Source organism: Heliconius melpomene, chromosome 4 (assembly GCF_056956725.1).
Source record: "Heliconius melpomene rosina isolate 202511_hmr_F chromosome 4, ASM5695672v1, whole genome shotgun sequence".
NCBI lineage: Eukaryota > Metazoa > Arthropoda > Insecta > Lepidoptera > Nymphalidae > Heliconius > Heliconius melpomene.
The window spans coordinates 6,535,641-6,557,853 of record NC_140392.1 but is presented as its reverse complement, the minus strand read 5'-3'; the positions used below and the strand labels follow the sequence as shown (position 1 = coordinate 6,557,853).

Below are 22,213 nucleotides of genomic sequence, written 5' to 3'. Positions count from 1 at the left end.
CTGTTTCTTACTATATTCCGAAGTCTGGGGTCATGGCGTGTTGATTGGATGAATCCAATGTCACGCTTTGTCACGTTACCAGAGCGAAGAAATGAAAAAATTAAACATTTCATTTCAACTTGCCTCGCTACTAAAAATTTATATATTCCTATAAAATTCTTATAAATATTTTACCTACCTATATGCAAAGCACAAAATAGATATGTACGAATTAATATTAAAATATTCCAATTCATAGCCCATATATAACAAAAGTCACTACATTAGTTATCATTAAAAGTAAGGAAAACAGAACAAAAAATTATTTATCAGCCAAATAACGGCTAACATACGAATAAGAATATTGTATAAATGAATGTTAATATAATCATAAAAAAAAACTAAAATAATTAACATATGCAACAAGTACAAATCTTAATGTCACTCTGCTCTCGTTTATCTATTCTTTAATGAGATACGGCATTCGCGGAGTCTGTGTCAAGGCCGATGCGTGAACAAAAACAATAATTTCTTATTAAAATAGTTTTAATTAATAAGCATTGTACTAGTATGTATATATTCTATTTTATGATATATTAATTTTTAATTCTTAATGAATTATTGAAATAAAAAAAAAGAATAATAATTGAACAATAAAAATAACTTATCACAAGTGTCTCCATTTTTTTTATTTCTTAAATATTTTTTACCTACGCCTTATGAAGTGATATAAATAAAGACAGATTATTTTAATTACCATAATAGATATTTATTTTATTACTTTAAATATAGCTACGTAGGTACTGTATAGATATTAATTACACAAAAAGTTGTTTTAGCATAAAATATTTTGTAGACATTCGTTTTAAAATGTCTGTTTATGTAAAGTCGTTGTTTATTTTCGATATTGGATACCCAATTAAAGTGTGTTTTAACGGAGCTGAACAATGTCTCGGTACAAAAGGAACTGTGAACAGGCAACTCGTTATATTTTATAGGCAAGTGTATAAATAGGTACACGTAAGAGCTAGTGTTGTGTCGGTTGTCGGTGTCGATAGTGATTGCGGTGGTCGGTGCTTCCAATCATTGCAATTCAATTTGCGCGCATGTAGCGGTGCCGCGGCATCGTGTGGTGAGTGGTGATCGGCTACCTGGCCGGTGGTAAGGTGCTTCGTTCACACCACGTCGAACCTTGTCTCACCGCTCCGCGACAGCTCGATTAAGGACAAATCAATAAGGCAGTCGATAGCGAGCGAGTTTAATAGAGTGAGCGAGCCGAGTGGAGCGCCCTCATTACCCCCGCAATTAGCGCACGCCGCGCTCCCGTCGCCGACGCACCCCGCGCGAAAAACGAATAAAAAGAGCTGCCCTCAAAATGGCCGCCGCCCTCCCGGCCTCCCGCCGCCCTGCCGCGCCCCCCGCGCACCCCCCGCGCCTCTCCCGCGCCGCTTCGTGATTGCATCCCCGCAGCTCTTATAAATATGGCCGTATTCCTCCCGCCTTTACTGATTGCCCGTATACCCCCCGGCCGCCCCCCGCGACCGCGCCGCCGGCGTCTGAATAGATAAACGAGTCCACGTGGACTGCCGCGCTTATAAAAATCGCCTCCGCCAATAGCAACGGCTCCGTGCGGCGCCCGGACCAATCGGAACCCAGAATTGCGTGTAACTCCGCCCTTAATAAGCGATCCTAGCCATACGGCCAATCGGGACCGCGTATTCGGCGGATTCCGCTCGACGACGACGGAGCAGTCCACGTGGACCGACTCACACACGTACGCGAGTATAATGCCTCGAGTGGAAATAGCTATGACGGCGAAATGTGCGACAGCGAAAAAATAAAATGCGGTCGGTCGGTGCGGCGGCGAGCGCGGCGAGCGGAGAGCGGAGAGCGGTAAGCGGCGAGTGGGTGTAAACAGGGGATATTTCGGTGCGGCTCGTTCATTATTATTGAATGCGCGGCGCTAATGGCACGTCGCGGGTCGCGGCTCGCTCTCGCACTTCCTGCTCCTCCGAGCCTGCATTCACTGAGTTATTATCACTCGAGACCGAGAGATACTTGCGGATATCGCTTATTACATCCACTAGCTAAGAGTAATAGGGTCTTAGTAATATTTAAACTATTATACCATACATAAAGTACGTCGCGATTTAATAACATAAATGGTACGAGACACTTCAAGTACTTACTACGTATAAGAAGAAAAACAGTGAGGTAAGAACCTGTCTAAAAGGAAATAAAAGGCGGCGGCGGTGATGGCGGTGGCGGACCGGCGGTGGAACGCGGGCCGATAGCCATCGACGTAGGCGTATTGTGTCGACCGCCGTCCGATAAAGTATGCTTGTCCGGTAGCCGCAATCGCTATTCAACACACGACCGTCTTGTCTAAAAAAATAATGATACCTACCGCTACTGCTCGCCTCGCCTGCCTCGCTGCCTCGTCTGCCTGGCCTCGTCTGCCTCGTCTGCCTCGCCTGCACTAAATTACCCTTTCAAATTGCACATATTAAAAACCAATGTCTTCGTTTCAAAATTTTATGTCATTATTAATTATTCTCATAATACGAGGCATTAGGTAAATCAACTTAGTTTATTATTGGCATAGCGAACTAGTAGTTAGGTATGTGCGTGGGGTAACCAGTGTCACAATAAAACCAATCATAAATCAATCTTCTAAAACGCACGGCTTCGTGCTTCGTGAGTGAGTGAGTGAATGAATGAACGAGTGAGCGAGTGAATGATTTAATGAAAATGAACAATCGCCTAGTTAAGCTCAGCCAAGAGATGAGAATCTATGAAAATAGTTGGGCAGCTCTCTGCTCTTAAACTAAGATGACGCACGCCGCCGCCCGAACAATGCCGCGGTCATTAAAATGGCATTCCTTCACGAACAATATTATACTGAGTGTACTTATTACCTACGGAGTACGGTGTGATGTACACTCGGCTGCAGCACTCTCGGGACTAATATGCTTACACTGGCTAGTGGCTACCACCTGCTTTCTACATACCGTAGTAATCTTTAATGTTGTTGACTGTTGACGAATTTATGTCATTAGTGTGGTCGTATTGACTATTTAACCTTATGACTTTTGAATATAAATTATAAATGTATTATAAAATAAAATTTTGTAGGTGATAAGTTTTATTAATGTTTCTTAAGTTTCTGAGAAGTCAGTCATGGCGCAAGGGTGCGATTGTAAAGACAGGTTGTGAGTTCGAATCCTACGAAATTTTTTTTTGTTATTTAACGCGTATTTTATAGATCAACAGATTTTAAAATATAATCTACAACGATTCCAAATACTTAAAGCAAGTTTTACCAATGCAAGCGTGTTAAATTATCATATACTTACTTACTTATATTATAATTCACGCTACCCAACTATGAGCTCTTCGGTACGTTTCCCCCTTCACGCCGTCGCTTTAACGCCGCCTGTTGGCACCTTGATAATGCTTAGGCCGCGATTACAGATATTCACATACGTACATACGTACATACATATTATAATACAATTAACATGTTTGTATGTTTATCTTTTAATTAAGTAGATATTTTGATAATTTTTATAATTAGATAGATATTTTTAATCTGGAGATTGGCGCCTTGTGACGCAGTTTAAGATAGTGTTACAGTGATTTTGTTTATTATGCATGTTGGTTATGGGTTCAAATTTGTTTTTATTTTTGTTATTTATATATTTTTTATACCTTTACTTATTTGTTTAGTTAGCTGACATACAAAAACATAGGTATTGAATACAGCTACTTAATAATACTATGCTAACCTTTAAAATATTTATGAAGTACTTATTATGTAATTTATACGACATTACATGCCCATTAATAATTAGTACTTAATTACCTACCTAGGCACCATATAGGAACCTACACCTTGCCAATAAAAAAATATAAAAATTTCAATTTAACTTAGGACTCTTAGGTAACTAAGTTAGTACCTATAGGTTCCCACTGTACCTAATACTTATTGAAAATAATACTGGGTGTCGTATTGTTAGATATTATTATTTTGAAAAAAAAATCATATTTCATATTTTCACATGGACAAACTACTTAGGTATATTTTTTAATATACCCAAATCATTTAATTGCTTCATAAACTCAAATGCTAAAAATAAGTAGGTACCTACTTAGTTAAAATATTTTCTCTGCATATCTCTAAAAATCTAAATTTTAATTGACATAAAACAACTGGATATCTCCAAATAAAAACAATAAACTACCTACAGTCTATACCTACCTATACAGGACACAGGTATACGTACAGCCACTCACCTACCTATCTAACGTAGGTAGGTACCTACGCCGCGTGATGACAAGATCATAAGTTCAACACTAATTCAATGCGTGTAATAACAAACTGTTTTAACAAGGATATTCCTTGATGGTATAATTTGTTATTCATTATATTAATTAGAAGATTGTAACAACACTATTGTATGACATTATCTGTGGAATATAGAACAAATATCAGTGAAAGTGGATATAACAATCTAACATTTGCAAAAATAATCGTGTTTCGAAAATTTCTTAAACCTACATAACTTAGAGGCATTATTTTTCTCCGCTCTTTTATCGAGGCAAAATACAGCGTTGAGTTACATCGCTCAACACGCAATGCTTCCAGGAATCAGTAAATCCTAACACTAGGTTCTCACTTTCCTATCCCGCTATATATGGGATACGATAAACTTAATAGTACTTATTACTTACATAGGTAACTACTGTATCTAAAATAGATACTAATTAAAAGCACCGTCTCTTTCGATCTCAACTTGATTTACAAACGCACTCACTAATCGAGCAATTGTAATTACGAAAGCGGGAGATTAAGTCCGACTCTAAATCTAATATATCAAGAACTTAACCTTTTACTATATAATTACGAAGTGATATACACTTATCGCCGTCAGTGAGCTGAACGCAGATTTAATACACCAGATAAGTATATAATAAGAAAATAATAATTATTTTTGGGTGTAAGTGTAATACTTTGACAATTAAGGAAATTTTGTATTTATTTAATTGCCAGAGGAGAGTCGTAGCGCAGAGTAGGTTCTGAGTTCGATTCCCAATCTCAGAAATGAAATATTTAATATTTAAATACACTTCTTCACTCTAGTGTCGAGACTAAAGCGCGGCGTTGAATTCCGCCACTCAATACGTAAGACGTACACAATTCGGTGGAGAATGGGGAGTGTCTTAACACTAGGTTTCCTATGTCTATTAAAAAATAATAATAATAAAAAAACATCTAAACCATAGATAATAAACATTAATTCGATAACAAAAAAAAAGCAAAAAAAAAAATTAAGAAGAATGGAATGGAATCTGTGCCTTCTGGGAATCGCGGGACACACAAAGGCTGGCACTGGCACTGGCACCGGCGTTGGCACAATGGCCGCGTTATACAACTAATTGTTCGCTTCATAATACAGCTCGTTTCGCTTGCGAGTTGCGAGTTGCGTGTTACTCACGCCAGTGAAGATTTGTCATGTAATTATCGACTCGTATTTACTTATTTATATTTAGGTATGTATTCCTTTATTAGTATAGATTATATTGGGGTATTTTAGGTTAATCATTTTAGTTAATTTAGTAAATTAGTTTAATTATTTAATATTTTATTTTTATTTATGTAGGAATTGCTTAAAAAATAAATTAAATTTTCTTTTTAAGATAAGGAATTTATAAAAGTTTATTTTGACATCGGTATCTACTTGCATTACTTACCACTATAAATTAAAAATTTAATATAAACAAGAAGTCTCTGTATTAGTAGGACAGATAGTAGCTTGTGTTTTCTATGTAACATAAAGGAAGTCATTATACAGTTCCAACCACAAATATCGAGAAAACATACTAATTGAGGATATATATTGTTTTTAGTCATACATAAGAGGAAAAAATACTTATGTTGAATTTAACGAGAGCGAGCGTTATATCCTATCAGAGCTAACGCGTGGTGCGCTGTAGCCACTCGCCCACGTTTGTTGTGCAGACTTGCCAATTAATCGCCTGTTTACATTACAGTAATGAACCGACTGATCTTTGATCGCGCCCGAGGAATGCTACCGATATTTATTTAGATTATGTCGTCCATTTAGTTTAGACTTTTGTTTTGGTTAGATAAATGATTTATATTTAAACATTATACAATTTACGTAAGTTTATTTATTTGTTTTTATCTAATTTATTTTATAGATTCGCCTAAGAATAAGTTACATCAATAGAATAAAACTGCTGTCAGATGGTTTGTGATAAAAATGGAATAGCTATTACCTATAGGGGCAACTTAGTGACGTCTCCAGAACATCGGTTGATTGCTATTTATTTGTTATCGCGACGATCGTGCACCGTGTCGTGCCAAGGGACCAATTCCAGGGGAAAATACTATAAACTTTATTTTAGGAGACCGCATTGTAAAGTTACGCTTTAAACCCGATCGAATGGTTGTTTTTTATGTCGACTCGTAATCGAGAAGCTTAGTATAACAAAATAAAAATAAAACAGAAAAAGTAAAGAGATAGAGGTGGACAAACAGACGATAACGGCTATAAAATACACGACGTCCATTGTCGAGAACACGTATCCCACACTTCTGTGGGCGCGACGCGACTATCTGTGGTGAACGAAAATAAACGAACGAACGAATTAAAAACTATACGTACGTGTTTAAAATTAAATGAGACAAGAATGAGGGAGTGAAGGTTTTTGTCGCGCCTCGTTACTTCTACTTGCGAGCGCTACGTAAATTACGGGACGAAATACTTTACAAGTATTATACTTGCTTGTTGAAAAACTAGCAAGTATGAATTTGCAAGTGTGTAAGCTTTGCGTTGCTTTCAAAATACACATTTAGATGGTTACAGGAAATTTTGTTTGGAATTTCTAGAAATAAACTAACCTGTTGAATACCAACATACCTAACCTAAAAATTTTAGCACAGATTTTCAGACAATTTCATGTTATACCTAATTATTAAAAATAATTTATAATTCTTTATTTTTTATCTTTATAGTTTATTACTCATCTAGCGGTCGATGTTAGTTATTGTAGTAAAATTTATTTCTTGTACCACAGCAGAAGCATTAGACGATCGTCAGCTCATTCCTATTATAATGATTAAATGTTTTTACTGGCGTGATTGGTGATGATGCAACATTTACCTACGCTTTTCTATACGAGTTTTTATCAATATCCTTTACTTCAATATGAAATAATCTTAGAAAATAATTAGTTGTGTTCTTAATTAAAGAAATAAATATTATTTCATATATACTTATAAAAATATTTCCAAGTAAGAAGTAAGTAAAGTAAAGTATTTAAGTAGCTTAACTTTCAACATACATTTTAAGCAGTGATAATATAACCTACCTATCAATACCGATAACATTTCTAATATCTACACACTGACTTCTAGTTTTTTGTCTTTGATTTAACAAAAAGATAATTAAGTAATCTAATATCCATATCTCTAGATTGAATGTTCCGATATACAATATTACAGTCAAGGGTAAATCAATAAAAAACAAGCAAAAAAACATTTGGCGCCAACGTCAGCAGGATATTCATAAATATTAATTTAGAAAGAAAGACTTATGGGTGTTGCTTTCTAGTATTAAATTAAGATAATATGATATTCTATCTAATTATTAGGCAACATTATACTGACATAATAAATATTATGTAGGTTTCATCTTTTAATAATCTCATTCATAAAAATATTTAAATATTTTTATTAGCAGAGACAAACCTAAGCATGCGACTGTAAATGACAGGTTCTGAATTCGATTCCCACCTCCAGAATTATAGGTATTATGTGTGGAAAGTGGGGGACGGACGCAGTTGTCTTTACCCTAGGTTCCCAGGTTTACAGATACAGTGTGAAGTTAAAAAAAGATGTTCATTTGTTTATCAAAGAGCTTGTTGAATTGAAACATAGAGGTAAATAAGTTTACATTTGTCCTTGTTTCTCAGGCAGATACCAATTCTCAAAACTTTCGCCAAACTAGATATCTGTCAAAGTTGGTCCTCCTCGCGGCGCTTCCGACTGCCGACTCATCTATTCTGATATAAGTTTACCGCGTGACTTGAAATAAAAGTAGCTGTTATCATATCATTACTTCGCTACCTTTATATTACGTTCCTACTACTGTCTGTAATATTTTTATATCAACTCAATTTAACTTTGTTCAACATTATATTTTATACAAATCAGCCGTGTAATGGAAGTTGTGAAACAGTTATAGCATTACACCGACATCCAAAGACCCCTCGAATCCTCTAGAAAATCCCCAAATAATACGTATCTATTAGAGCGTATATCTCCGATTCGCCTAAGTATTCCTCAAACATAAAGATAGTCGACGAAAAATTCGAGTGGAGAAAATATGTACGGTGGCATGCGGGGCGGCCGAGGAGGTGGGGACCGGGGAGGGCGGCCCCCCGCCTGTCAGTTCGCTTGCAGCTGTCGTACGTGACGGTCGTGCGTGTACCTCGCGCCAGTTTACGCGCGTACAGTGTGGATCTTGTGGCTTCAGTGGAGTGTGTGCTGTGTCCTTTTATTTTTTTGTGCTTCAGACGATGACCGCGTGTGTTTGACGTGGGGATGTATCCTAGCGCGGGCGCCATGAACGCCGCCGCCGCCGCTGCTGCCGTGGCGGCCGCCAGGCATCCGGTGAGCCGCGTTCACTTACACAAATCATTCTTGAGATTATCTTCGTGCTAGCTATTATCTCGTTGTATTGTTATGATAAATCATTCTCTGTGGGAAAGTGCGGAGAAAACTGTCCCGTTAGCATTAACGTGTTACATTAGCGGTTTCTATTATTTAGATATCATTCACAGATTTAAATGTTTTCCTTGAATATTGTTTTTGTATATTTCTTTTAAAGTTCAACGTACGAAAGAAATCAAGTAATTGTGTTTGACCGTTTAAAAGTAAAATACAATACAAGTAAATACAAAAGCACAAATGTCGCCACCCGCTGAGGCAATTATAGAAGCAATGTCGGACACACTCAATTACCTGTGAAATTGCCTGTAAACTTTTATAGTAATTTAGTATAACACTCTTATGGTTTTTCGATAAATTACTTTTAAGTAATTATAGTTCTAATCGTAAACAGTGAAACATATGTCGTGCACATGTTTGAAATATAAAATATTTATAGCATTATTCGAAAACATTGTAAACATGTCAGTAAATTAAAATGAAGGTTTTTAAATAAAAATAAAACGTTTCTCAACGTTAAATAACCGACAGGCCGCCGTACATCTGTCGTTACTACAGAATTCCGACGGGGTTTATCTTGGAGCAATTTAAAAATCATTACAAAATTCATAAAAGCTGCGGGCACAGTTAGTTTAATTAGTTTAAACATTTTCATATATTCAGCATATCTTAATAGTTAATAAATTAGAAGAATAAAAATTAATATCATTTATAAAGCTGAAACTAAATTCTCGTAACAATTAATAAGCGTCGAAAATATATTTAATCTCCATTTTTTTTGTGAATAATTTATATAGAAGATGGGCGTGTATAATTTATAATAATATAACTTTAACGCACTGCCATAAAATGAAATACGAATAATATAGTTAAATCCCAGAAAATTTTAACATCTATTCTATTGAATTTGTATAGTGTTAACCGTATTACGTATGACAGAAGGCTTTTTACTCTTTTACGACTCTACTTTATGACTGGCATAGAGCGAGGGAGTTGGGGGGAGGGTGTGGGAGGGAGTTGGGGGGGGGGGTGTTAATGTAAATGCCTATTTGTGTGTTTGCTCGAAATCCGTGTCGCGTCCTAGGTACTCTCTCGCTCGGTCAATATTTGACTGACAGAATTACCGCTACGAACAAATGATGGCGTCTCGCGTTTTCACGTCTTCACAAATAACCACTTTTATTTACTCTGTTTTCGTGAACAGCTCGTAAGTATTATTTATTTGACGTTGGTTCGTTTTTATTATTTATCAATTAGGTATAAATAAATACTAAATTAATATTATTTACATCGTCTGTCGGCTATTTCATATTATAATAATGAAAAATATTTAATTATTATTTTTAATATAGGGTTACTGTTTTCAATTAAGGATAAAATCCCCTAAATATACTTCTTCCTTACTACGTTACCGACAAAAACGTGTCTTGGGATTGCGTAGCAGGGCCACTGATAAAGTACGTTGAGTAAATCCTCTAAAATAATTCCCCACATTCATGTGATAACGTTATCAGTTCGCACAAACATCAAATTTGGAGTATGCTAACAAGTCCATCAAACCAAACACGCCGTCAAACTCACTACTCTTCTTCAGCTATTTTAAATAATAATTTATAATTATTAATATGAATAATATTATTATAAAAAAATCTCATAACAAGGTTATATTTAAATTAGACATTGTTTGTAAATCAAAAATTATAAATGTCTCTGTACAATTATAAAGTATTTGACTGGAAAGAATATGGTTGTATTGGATTCGATTCCCACTAAAATCATACCCTTTTTGTATGTAAAAAAATGTTAATGAGTAATTAATGAATAGACAGACAAATCAAAGCCTTGAGTTCCGTACCCAAAATACAACGAATACAAATTAATCTTAACACTAGGTTCAGTCCTCCTCCTGTCTCACAAAAAACCCAAAAAACTTTGATTAAGATTAATTTTATAAGTTTAAATTAGAGCAACAAAAACTTATTATAAAGTATATATCTAGATAATTAATATAATATTTAGTAACCGTTTCGCAATATATTCTGAACGCTAAATCGGGACGATGTATTTACATTTTTGTTCGTGAGAAATAATTTAGCAACCGAACCCGTACGACCGACGTTCTCAGAAAGTCAAATCAGCTTTCCAAACCGCATTATAGCTACCATATTAGTTTAACTAACAATTTATACATTACAGTGGAAAAAAAACTCACACCCTTATGTGCTTTTCATTAAAAGCAAATAAGGTTTAAAATCGTTCGTGTTTCACGTTAGACAATAACATTTCAAAACCAATCCCAGTGTTTAAATATTTGTATACGCGTATTTACTTTATAAGTGCGAATGGTATAGTACGGTCAACTAGTCGTGACTGCTCTGAAGTTAACTGCGCATTTTTCTCTATTCTCGCTCTTATTTAAATTCAAGGCGACCACGACTCTTTGACCGTGCTATATTTAAGCTGCTGAACCTGTATACTTTTAGTCGTTGGCATCTAATAACACTAATAAACACTTGACATCGATCTATTTCCCCTTTTTCTCGGAGTACGGAGATGGTAATGAGTTCGTGACAGAAATAACAAATGGCCGCGCGTGAATCGCTATAGTTGTAGGTGCGTCGCGTGACTTCTTCAATCAATGGGAAATTATGCAAATTCCCTACTCGGTTCTGAATAAATAATAATTGGCGAATTATTCGTTTTTATCTACGTTTTTGCTTTGTAAATTGAATCGCGCAAAAAGTTTGTTTAAAAGCAATTTTGCTTGATTTGGAAAAAAGATTATTAAAATATCTCAAAGAATACCTACATGTGTGCCTTTTAGAACGTTAACAAACTTTTTTAATATGGGAAGCTAATTTCTTATGAAGAAAAATGTTCCGAAACAAAGGTTTCGCGTTTATTCATCATATACCAAACGACTTAGAAAAAAAAGCGTTCCAACAAATTTTTACGGATGAAATTTCGCTCGAATTCATTCAGTTCATTCGAAATTCCAACAAAAGGAACGAGCGAACAGGTAGACGTGGGCAGACAGACGTATTCAATAATTTGAAATAAGAACACGTATTTCTTTTTATATCCGTTTAAACGCATTCTGTTTAGTTTTGTTTTTGTGGATGCGGGCCTTTCATCCGGGCGGCCCTCGGCACAATGCTGCCACTCAAAAACTCTTCATTGTATTTTAATTTGACCTTTTCGGCGATAATTTATGGGAATCTTTTTCTTGAGGGGAACGTTTACTTGGTCTATTGTTGTCAGGATATTTTTTTTGAAGAATTTAAAGTTGGGACGATTAAATTTAGGGACGATTAAATATTGTAAGTGATTCGAGGGGACGTGTGTTGCTTAGTGTTGGTAGTATTGCTTTGATTAAATCTCTCATTTGGGTTAACTTACCAAATTACACAAAATATATATATTACTTAAAAAATAATATAACCTAAGTATAATTTTATTATAACAGATATAATTTATCAAATGTTAATTACTTTAAATCGCCAATTACTTCGGTATTGTATTTCATAAATTGATATATCGGCCGATATAATTGCGGTTAACCGGTAACTTTATTTAACGTATCTATAATAATTTCATCCATATTACCATTATTTGCTTTATGTTGGTAATAGAAGTATTTGCCAACGTTAAAATATGTAATTTTATGATAATGATATCCTAAAATTTCTGCTATTGTGATATGTTGTAAAAGATTTTCTATGATTTTATTAAAATTAGTTTAGAATAAATAATAATAATTACTGTAGTTTCTTAAGCTAGCTATTTAAAGCATTTAAACTAACAGATTGTTTGTTTATAAAAACAAAAGAAAGCCAAATGAATATACATTTCTACGAAATGCCACTATGCATCATGTCATTGGGCCCACCAGACCTACACTGCGTTTTTATTTTTGAAACAGCTACCGAGACGAAAGTTTATTTTTATTATTAGTCGGTAGTAACTCAAGCTGTTTATACTAAAACGTATTATTAAATGTTATTACGATATCCATATTTATTATAATTAAAAGTAAAAATGTATTGTTTACGCAAATTTCCACATTAAAAGTAAAACTAAAATCATGTCAAACCATAATAAAATTTGCACCGAGCAGTTATTTGCGGTTGCGGTGAACATCACATCATTAAGTGCGATCACTCAGCGCAGTGAGGCATCAAGAAGAAGCGGGAGTGGAACTCCACGACCCCGCGGTCACATTCACTAAATTCCTTCCACATTTCTCCCTCTCTTGTCCACAGCTCCGTTTACAACGTCTACACGCCGCCAGTTCCTTTTACGCTTTTATTTACTCTCCTTTTATTATTTTTAAAGTCCGTTTGTTCCTCGCGCGCCGGCGAGCGACGGTTATTTATTTTTTGCCGCCTGGCCTCCCGGCGGCCGTGTGTTGTCCCCTCCTTTTATTTTTATTCTGCTTCTTATTATGGAGTTGGTTTTTTATTTATTATTTTTTCTCTTTATTATTAGGTGCTTGCGTGTTCATATTTTATTTTTGTGTTAAGAGGCGAGCGGTCGGCGCTGTTGTTCTTGTTTTTTTTTGTTTCCATCAATCGAGGTCCACACTGGATTATAGTCATTAAAGGATAATTTGTATTATGGTAATTTGGGATGCGTGTAATTTTTGTTTCGTGATAGAAACGTTTTTGTAACGTGTTATATTAAGCTAACCTTAGCTAATATCGATGTAAATTGATGTCACTTGTTTAATAATAAATTGTTTTAATATAGTTTTTTATACTATTAAGTTAATACTAAGTTCTTTTGTTCTAGGGTCCGCCGCAACCTGGCCAACCGATTAAATTCACGGTCGGTGAATCTTGCGACCGTATTAAGGAAGAATTTAATTTTCTTCAAGCTCAATACCACAAGTAAGTGCTATTATAGCTGTTACAGGCTTAATTTTAAACTATTTTTTATAGCTTCCAGAACTTTACATGACCAATAAAAACATTAATATATTTAATAATCCCATCACTTTTTGTTAATATAATTTAATAACAATAGTACACATATATATTCGTACCTCTTTATCTTCACGTCAATGCTACACTCTCACCCTAGTTGTCAAAACAAACAAAAGATAATATAAAAGTAGAACAAAATCGGAGTACATTAGGCATACAACTTGAAAAAGATATAAAAGTAAATCAGCTAAAAAGGGCTCATCCGGGATTCCTCCTGTCGCTGAGTATCAGTGAATCATCCCTTATCAGCCCTTTGTGAGCTAAGTAGTCCTTTTTACAAGACCCTTTTGTGACCCTTTAATGTTAACTGAAAAAAATCTGTTTTGTACAGGTAAAAACACAAACTTGCGCCCCTTTTATTAGGTATATTAAATGAAACATATCAATTAGAATTATGTGAAATTTAAAAGTTTTAAATAATTTCTGTTTTTAGATTAATTTAATAATTTTTGTTTTTTAATGGGTGTAACGTGATCGTAAATTTCTGAGGAAATACTTATGTGGTATAGTCGAGCATTGATAGTGTGTTACAAGTTTGTTTGACCTATTACTAACGATAACAGTAATAAAACAGGCTATTTGTTATGAAATCTCTTATCAGCTTGTTTATATTATATGAAGTAAGTGCTCTTTAAATTTATGTGTAGTGTAAACAAAGGTTGGAAACATACCTACCTAAGGGTGTTTTGATTAAATAAGTCTTATGATTTCTTCAATAACTTAAATATATTATATAAAACTCACATATTCGTTTTTCCTAATTCAACGTTAAAAAATAAACTATTTTGTCAACTGGTAACATTATTAAAACATGGATTTATAAAATGTAACTTTGGTTTTGCATTGTTTCAGTTTAAAATTAGAATGTGAAAAACTGGCTAGTGAAAAAATTGAAATACAAAGGCATTATGTTATGGTAAGTAAAAACTGACATATTTTTTTTATTGCTATTTCATACTGTAAATATCATAGTCAAATTGAGATATTTTTACTGACATTTATTTTTACGAGCTTTTAAACCATTATCTAGTAATAGTTGAGTGTTGCTATATGTACAATCAATAAAGCGTATCTTTTGTTCGACGTGCGACACCCGCATCTATAGAAACGGGCAGTCTATTTAGTGCCCCCTATTTCGATATAATCACTGGAGTAAATAATATATATCGTGTACACTCCACGAGACCGGCTGTCCTTTTAAATTACGCTTGTAAATGTATCATTAGGCACAAATTGTTGACATGTTAACAAGTGGGTATCTGGAATTCTTTATGTGAATTATAATATAATACTTATTATAATTTCGTACTTTATTTTAATATATGTATGTCCATAAACAAAACGATGATCTGTTTACTATAACATGAATTAAATACCTACTACATTTTTTTTAACATGTTCGAAGTTTTATTAAAAATAACAAAATAAGATTGCTATTAAGATCTATTTCGCGGGGTAACAAAAAAACAACAAAGTGGCAACATTTTTCAGCAAACCAAATAGATATTTGGCAGTCCCTAATCCCCGCGTGGTCGTTCCCGTCCGATATGAATCACGATTAAGTGTTGCCAAATCGCTTGCAATTTATTTTAATACGCTCTAGAGGAAATTTTCGCGAGCGTTTTTATGTGTCGGAAACACTTCTGGCTGCGGTCCAGAATGTGATATTGCGGATGTTTAGTCACTCTCTCAAATGATTTGGGGAAGCTAATCTCTGCCTTCTGGCAGGGATTTTTGTGTCAAATAAACATTGTTTCGACAGACAAATGTCATAATTTGTATTAATTTGTGTTATCTGTTTCAGTACTATGAAATGTCGTACGGACTCAATGTGGAAATGCACAAACAGGTATGTACATTTTTTTATATGTATCTTTTACATATTATATATATATAAATATTACAAAAAAAAATACTAGATATTATAAACTCGCGTCTTAAAGAAACTGGCTGAACAAATAAACATAAAAAAAATATTCCCACATTCCGACGTATCGCCGTTTAAGTAGAATTGTATGATGAAGGTGAAAAATAGCGTTATTTTATTAGCAGCCGGGCAAAGTGGCGCACGGGGAAAATGAATGTTGTAAAATTGAAAAAAAAAAAAGTGTTATTGCTGCGCCCGCTTGTTGGATAAACGTTGTTTGACAGCTACCCACCGCGTGGGGGGTCTGGGGAGGCTGGGGCTCGGGGCTCGGGGCTCGGGGCAGCTCGGCAAAGTATGGTCAAACCGTTTTGTTTACATTTCGCTTGTGAATTTATAGCCTCCTTTTGTTTGCGCGGCGTCGAAGATTTGTAATTTTTATTATCTAATATTTGTATGAGGTATACAAAGTTGTGAGAGAACTGAATAATATTTTATTATTTAAATAATTGACTGAATGGTTTAGTTAATTGTTCTTTCATGTACTTTCAAGTAATTTGTTTCCAAAAAAAAACTTAAAATAATAATATATGAGTAAGTTTTTGGTTTATTATTAATTTCTGCAATATATTTATTATGCTAGCACATTTATTTTCATGCAGGTTTAAAAATACAACCCTTCTGTTATAAAGCTCAATTTAAGAATTTAACTCTCCTATAGTGTACTCGACAACCCTAACCGCAGGGCATCAATAGCTTGAGTAACGAATAGTTATTACTTATATTCAGCAGGGGTTGGGTCTTAAGGGGTGATCCGTAGGGGTTCTGTAGTAATCTGTTCATTTTATTCTCACAACACGCTATATTCTGTCAGTTGCCATACTCAATGCTTACCCTATTTTTGTGAATAACGGCTCTACCATAATTCGTCGACAAAGCGAATTTTTTTGTAATAGATTGTAGATATTATATTACTTTGCAATTTTATTGAAACAGTCGTTTTAATAATAGATGATTAATGTTTGTTATATTGCAAAAATGTATCTTTATTGTGAATTTTCTTAAATTTTATTAGGTACTATTTTTTTATTAATTAAAGAAAATACTAAGTAAAACAGCAAAATCCCTAAATATGGATACTCTCTATATATATGGATTATATCACGATCTTTTAGCATTTCATAGCATAACTATAATATAGTAGTATTTACAATAAAATGGTATATTTTCGGAATAATTTGATGTTAGACGATATGAAACTTATGTTTGTTTAGGGTCTCGCAAACTAGCAACGAGGGTGATTTAGAAGGGTCGCATTGTTTGCGCTGCGGCGGACAGATGGCTCGCTGCTTCAATACTTGAATGCGCTATTTACTCTACAGTGTGTTGCGCGTAGTGCAGTGCAGTGCAGTACAGTACAGTGCGTCTCTTTATTGTAATGGATTATTACATTAGCACTCAACACGCTTAGTTGAGCGGCAACCGCAAATATTAAATTTTACTTCTATTATATATTTTATCTGTACGATAAAATTAAAAATCAACAGGTCATGCGTCTAGTTTTTTTTATCTGTCCGTTTTTTTTGTTGATATAATCTGTTGCGTGACAGTTCAACAGAGCACTCAATAAACGGATTGATCTTTAGAAATGTCCATTTCGATTCACTCAAAATGCCTTAGTACGTGTAATTTTATAACAACGATCGTCCAAGGTTTTTCGTTCGTAATAGTACAAATAAAATAAATAATAAAAGTTAATAAGGTTGAGTTTGTCGCGTCCGACCAGATTGCGTCGTGACCGCAGCGTGTCGGGCGGCGTGACCGCGTCCAACGCGCGTTTTCCGCTCTTTCTGGCGACGACTAATTGCTTAGATTTTCTTTTGTTAGTCGCGGGGCCGTACGGAGTTAAGCCGTGCCGAATTACACCTACTTACGTCGTGAATTGATTGTTTCGTCTTTGTGTGGCTGTATCGACACGGAGTCGTATTGTTCTCTTCCTCCCATTATTCACGGCTGAACCGGCTTTACGTTCTCGATTATTTTAATGATTTCCGTATATAGGTAGGTAAGTACTACATATATTTAATCGATGTTATTGTTTGCATATTTTCACTCGATAAAGCATTTCTTGTTGCGGTTTTATCATGTATTCATAACTTATATAAATGTTACAAAATGTAATTTTCAAAGCGCGAGTCTTTTAGATAACTGAATCAATAATTCTAAGTAATTAGAATAAAATTATTACTATAAAAGCATTAATAGTATAAACGAACAACAAATATGTAAATAATAATCTAAATTCAGTTTAGTCCTATAAATTAATCCGTCTGATAAATATATCTATCTATCTATAGCTGTGCGAATAGAAGTCAATAGTTGAAGAGTAATAAATTCATAACGCCAGAGTGATTTCATGAAGTGTCACAAGTGTCGACAGCGAGACAATAGGGTTGTGCCGAACGCAAGCTTCTCCACGCTTCAGAGGCCACCGATAAAATACTTTGTCGTGTTTACGAGCTTTTACACCCCTACGCTACGTGCTTCAGTGATTGCGTTGCTTTATTTTTTTTTATTAGATATATTTTTAATCTGTTTATTTATTTTAGCTGTGTTTAGTTAATTAGAAGTTTGATAACGAAGTCCATTTCACGTTTTCAATAAAAAAAATCACAAAAAATTCACAACATATTAAATTAAAAGATGTTGTCTGTATAATTTAATAATTTACGTATTATTACGATACCTCTCTAGTGTTCCCTCACCCTCGTTGCGAAATTATTCATATGCGGGGCGGAGGGTTGTTTACCCTTGCATTAGGGTCCGCGCGTCGGCTCTCGTTGATAAAAACATTGCACGTGCCCGATCCGCTTAGCTACTATTTATAATGAAACAACGGGGGCCCAACCCGTCTCGCTCGAGATGTCCTTAATCCTGTTTGTTTTTCAATTCTGTTGCATTAGCTTGCATTCATTCGTGCTATTACGTGTATTTATTTTGTTAATTTATTGTAGGTACGTACAACATGTGTAACATGTGCCTATCTATACGGAAATTAGAATTAATTAGGTAATTAGTTAGGGTGTTCAGTTCTTTTTTAAATTAAGAAACGTTTAAATTTACGTTGATAAGGAGAGTATCGCTATATATCGTGTTGAGGGGCGAAACTCAACGCCGTGCTACAAGAGCTAGGAAAATGATCATATTAAATATTCCATTTTCTTGAGTGGGAATCGAATCCACAACTAACTTGCGCTACGCTACGAATTTTTATATGTTTACCTATAGTTTAAAAATTTAAATATTAAGAGATTATCCTCCAACTACGAAACTAAAAAATTATTATAAATTTTAACAATATTTACTTAACACCAACTATACGAAAGCATGTAAAGCGCGACACAATTACAGCACACCGCGTTCCATATCAAATTACGAACGTTGAGTGTTCATAAACACAATATCTTTGTGTCGTTAAGGGTCCCGCACAATAATGGGTGCGCTATCTCGCTATATCTACAAGCGGATGCCGCTCTGTGAATTGTCTAAATGAACGCTCCACCGACCCTCGCTGTAAAAGCGGAATTATCTCTCCATCTTCAGCACCGAGTGCGTAGCGGATTCGCAGCGGCAGATGGGTTTGCAATAAACCACTAAACGTGATATCGTACGCTCGCTCGCTCTCTGCCCTCCCGCTTCACTTATTTGATAGGGGAACCAAATTAAAGGATTTACGGTAACCCCTCGCTACGACCCCACCCCGACAACAATCACCTCTGTATTAAGTCTAATTGTGTTTTCAAATTCGGACCCTATAATGACAACAGGGATGTGTTCGTCATGTGAAAAAATGGGGCGTTTTCATCCCCTTCGGATTTATTAAGCATTCTAATGCTGTTTGCAATTGATTTAATTGATAGTGTATTATCGTTGATAACTATTTTATTGTCTTGTTTAATATTGTATAATGTTTTCATACAGATGTTTCGTTATATTCCGCATGTAGCACAGGATAGGCAGAGAGACTCTCCGCTAAGACTCTCTGTCCACCACTTTCCTTCGAATTCTGAAAGCGATATATCGAACCCCCTGGCCTATATTAGATAGAATAGGCAGGTAGGTACTTTCATATAAGGTTTACAAGACAACTTTGTATACATATCCGATTTATAACATGAGTATATGCTTGTAATTGGCTTAGATTATATTGAAAGTGAGAAGAAGCGTAAGTAAGTAATTATATTTATAGGCTTTGCATGGAAGCCGATGTAGTGCTCGGGCAGGCGTTAAATACGTTAGTGTTATTCTGCTAGCTTCTTTTCTAAATTCTTTTGTTTGTTATTCTAATATATTATTATCAGCTTTAAACTGTATTCCACACACAGCAAGGAATGCAGAGGAAATCTAGTGTTCAGACACTACGCCGAATTCTGGAGGCATTGCGGGTTGTGTGGGGTCTAAAATTTTAATTATTAAAGAATTAAGGAATATTTTATTTTCTCGAGTGAGGTCGAACTCACAACCATTCGTTTCCAATCGCACACTTATGCCTCTACGCCACGACTGACTCAAATATATTATCATTTATTTTAATAGTGCTTGGCTATCGCTGTTACGGTAATTAAATACATCACATAGTTCCCCTTGTCGGGAACCATAATAACACAAATGGAGACACGGATATTGATTGTGAAACAGCTTACAGATAGTAGGTTATACGAAGGGCAGCGCGGTCTGGCGGTGGCGGTGGTCGGGCGTGAAACGGTGCTCATGAATAATGGACACCCTGTCCGCTCCTTGACTCCTCGTTTTAAACAGACGATTTCTATTCCACTCGTAAACCACACGCCCATGACTCACTCATTTACCATTCACCATCGTGCTGTGGAAAAATGCAGTCAGCTCTGCGGAATTTAAATGTCTGGTGTAAGAGTTAGGTATGGTTTGCATGTTTTCTGAGAAAATATGTGTAAGATAAGAATAATATGTAATAGTTTATAATATGATAACAACTGAATGAATTATGATGAAACTTTTTTGTTATATTGATAGCTATTAATCCGCAGTAACAAATAGGGTATAATTTATTTCGAAGGTCTGAATATCTGATGAGAACTTAATACCTTAAGAGCCCGTATAATCTGTAAGAGATATTAATATAGCGCCTGAACACAATTTAACAAAGTTTCATATTTGGCAAATGAAAGTAGCGTTATACTCCACGAACAAACAAATCGTTCAAATATTAATCATAAAAATATAATAATTAAAAAATGTATAGATATACATCGTTACAGTATTTACTACTATTAGAGGATAAATTTTCAATTAAAAACCAACTTGAAGTTGATATAAAAAATGGTATCTATTTACAAGGTAATTCAATAGAGGATATGTTTATTTAACAGTAATTGCGTGCGAAGCGTGTTGAATTATTAATAAGTGCCCGCTGTGGCTTACGTACGATAATTATACAATTAAAAATGCTGCTGGTATTATAACGGTATTCCAGATAAGGACAAATACAAATTACATATTCCAGTTCATATTCTCCCCCCCCCCACTTGTAAGCCTAACCGAATGAGTCTCCTACCTATGTTTATTCTACATCCTACTAAAAATAAAATGTAGAATAAACGTAGGTATACTCGTAGATTTTTTTAGGATGTTAATATTAATCTAGGATGCGACGAGACTTAAAAGATATCCAACATCTTAGATATAATATCTTAGCATACCTAAATAAAAAATAATAACCTGAATAAATCAACAATTTACATTGAAAAAATTAAAATAAAAAATAAATAAAAATTTAAATGAGCAAATATTGAAATTTGCAAATATTTCACGTGACATTGTTAATTTTACATTTACAATATAATAGGTATGACGCGGTAGTGTGGTATGATTTCGTTTATAAATACTTCGGTTTCAATTAAATATTTACTAATTGTGACGCAAATACATTATTATTTAAATTTTCGTTCCATAAAGTGATAATAATATTTTTTTTATTAATAGGCTGTTTAACGGTGGATTTGAAGGAAAAAAATAGAATAAAACATAATTATATTAATATGTTAATTATTAATATTGAAATAATACGGAAAGATACCTAAAATTTTACTTTTATATTATTGTCACAGAAAAGCTTTGTGGTTCAAAAGAAATGAGATTGTCAAGTGTTTTTGTTGACTACGCTAAGGACACTCATTGAATTCTACATATTTGTTTTATTCCTTTTATATTTAAATTGTATTCATAAGAAACACGATCTTCTTAAAGGTAATCCCTTAACTTTTTCATTATTTGTCATTAATAATAATTAACATCTATAAGTTTAGCAAATTAAAAAAGTACATTTACTGATTACATTTTTCTTTTATTTAAAAAAAAATATAATTAATAATTATTAGATTTGTCGTCCACTATGAACAAGCCATTTAGTTAGATATGAATTAACAAATAGATATAGTTTAACAACGTAAATTGGTTTGTACGTCAATTTACAGGCAATTAGGTATTATCGAACAAGTTTATAACAAGGTGAAATACATGAAATAAGGTATTTGTAATTGAGGCCTAACATTGAGATATCATTGAGGTAAACCCAATAGGTTGTGAGTT

The 22,213-nt window shown here is 34.4% G+C and overlaps 1 protein-coding gene across 1 annotated transcript in view; it reads left to right on the top strand.

Moving 5' to 3' along the window:
• Positions 1 to 8,473: 8,473 nt before the first annotated feature.
• The window catches only part of LOC146539568 (protein groucho-like), a 51,063-nt gene continuing 37,323 nt past the window's right edge, over positions 8,474 to 22,213 (top strand). Inside the window, exons 1-4 of the mRNA XM_085208076.1 lie at positions 8,474 to 8,680; positions 13,529 to 13,626; positions 14,575 to 14,638; positions 15,527 to 15,571. Of these exons, the coding sequence (XP_085064202.1) occupies positions 8,612 to 8,680; positions 13,529 to 13,626; positions 14,575 to 14,638; positions 15,527 to 15,571 (276 nt within the window). The 5' untranslated portion in view covers positions 8,474 to 8,611. The remainder of the gene's footprint in view (positions 8,681 to 13,528; positions 13,627 to 14,574; positions 14,639 to 15,526; positions 15,572 to 22,213) is intronic.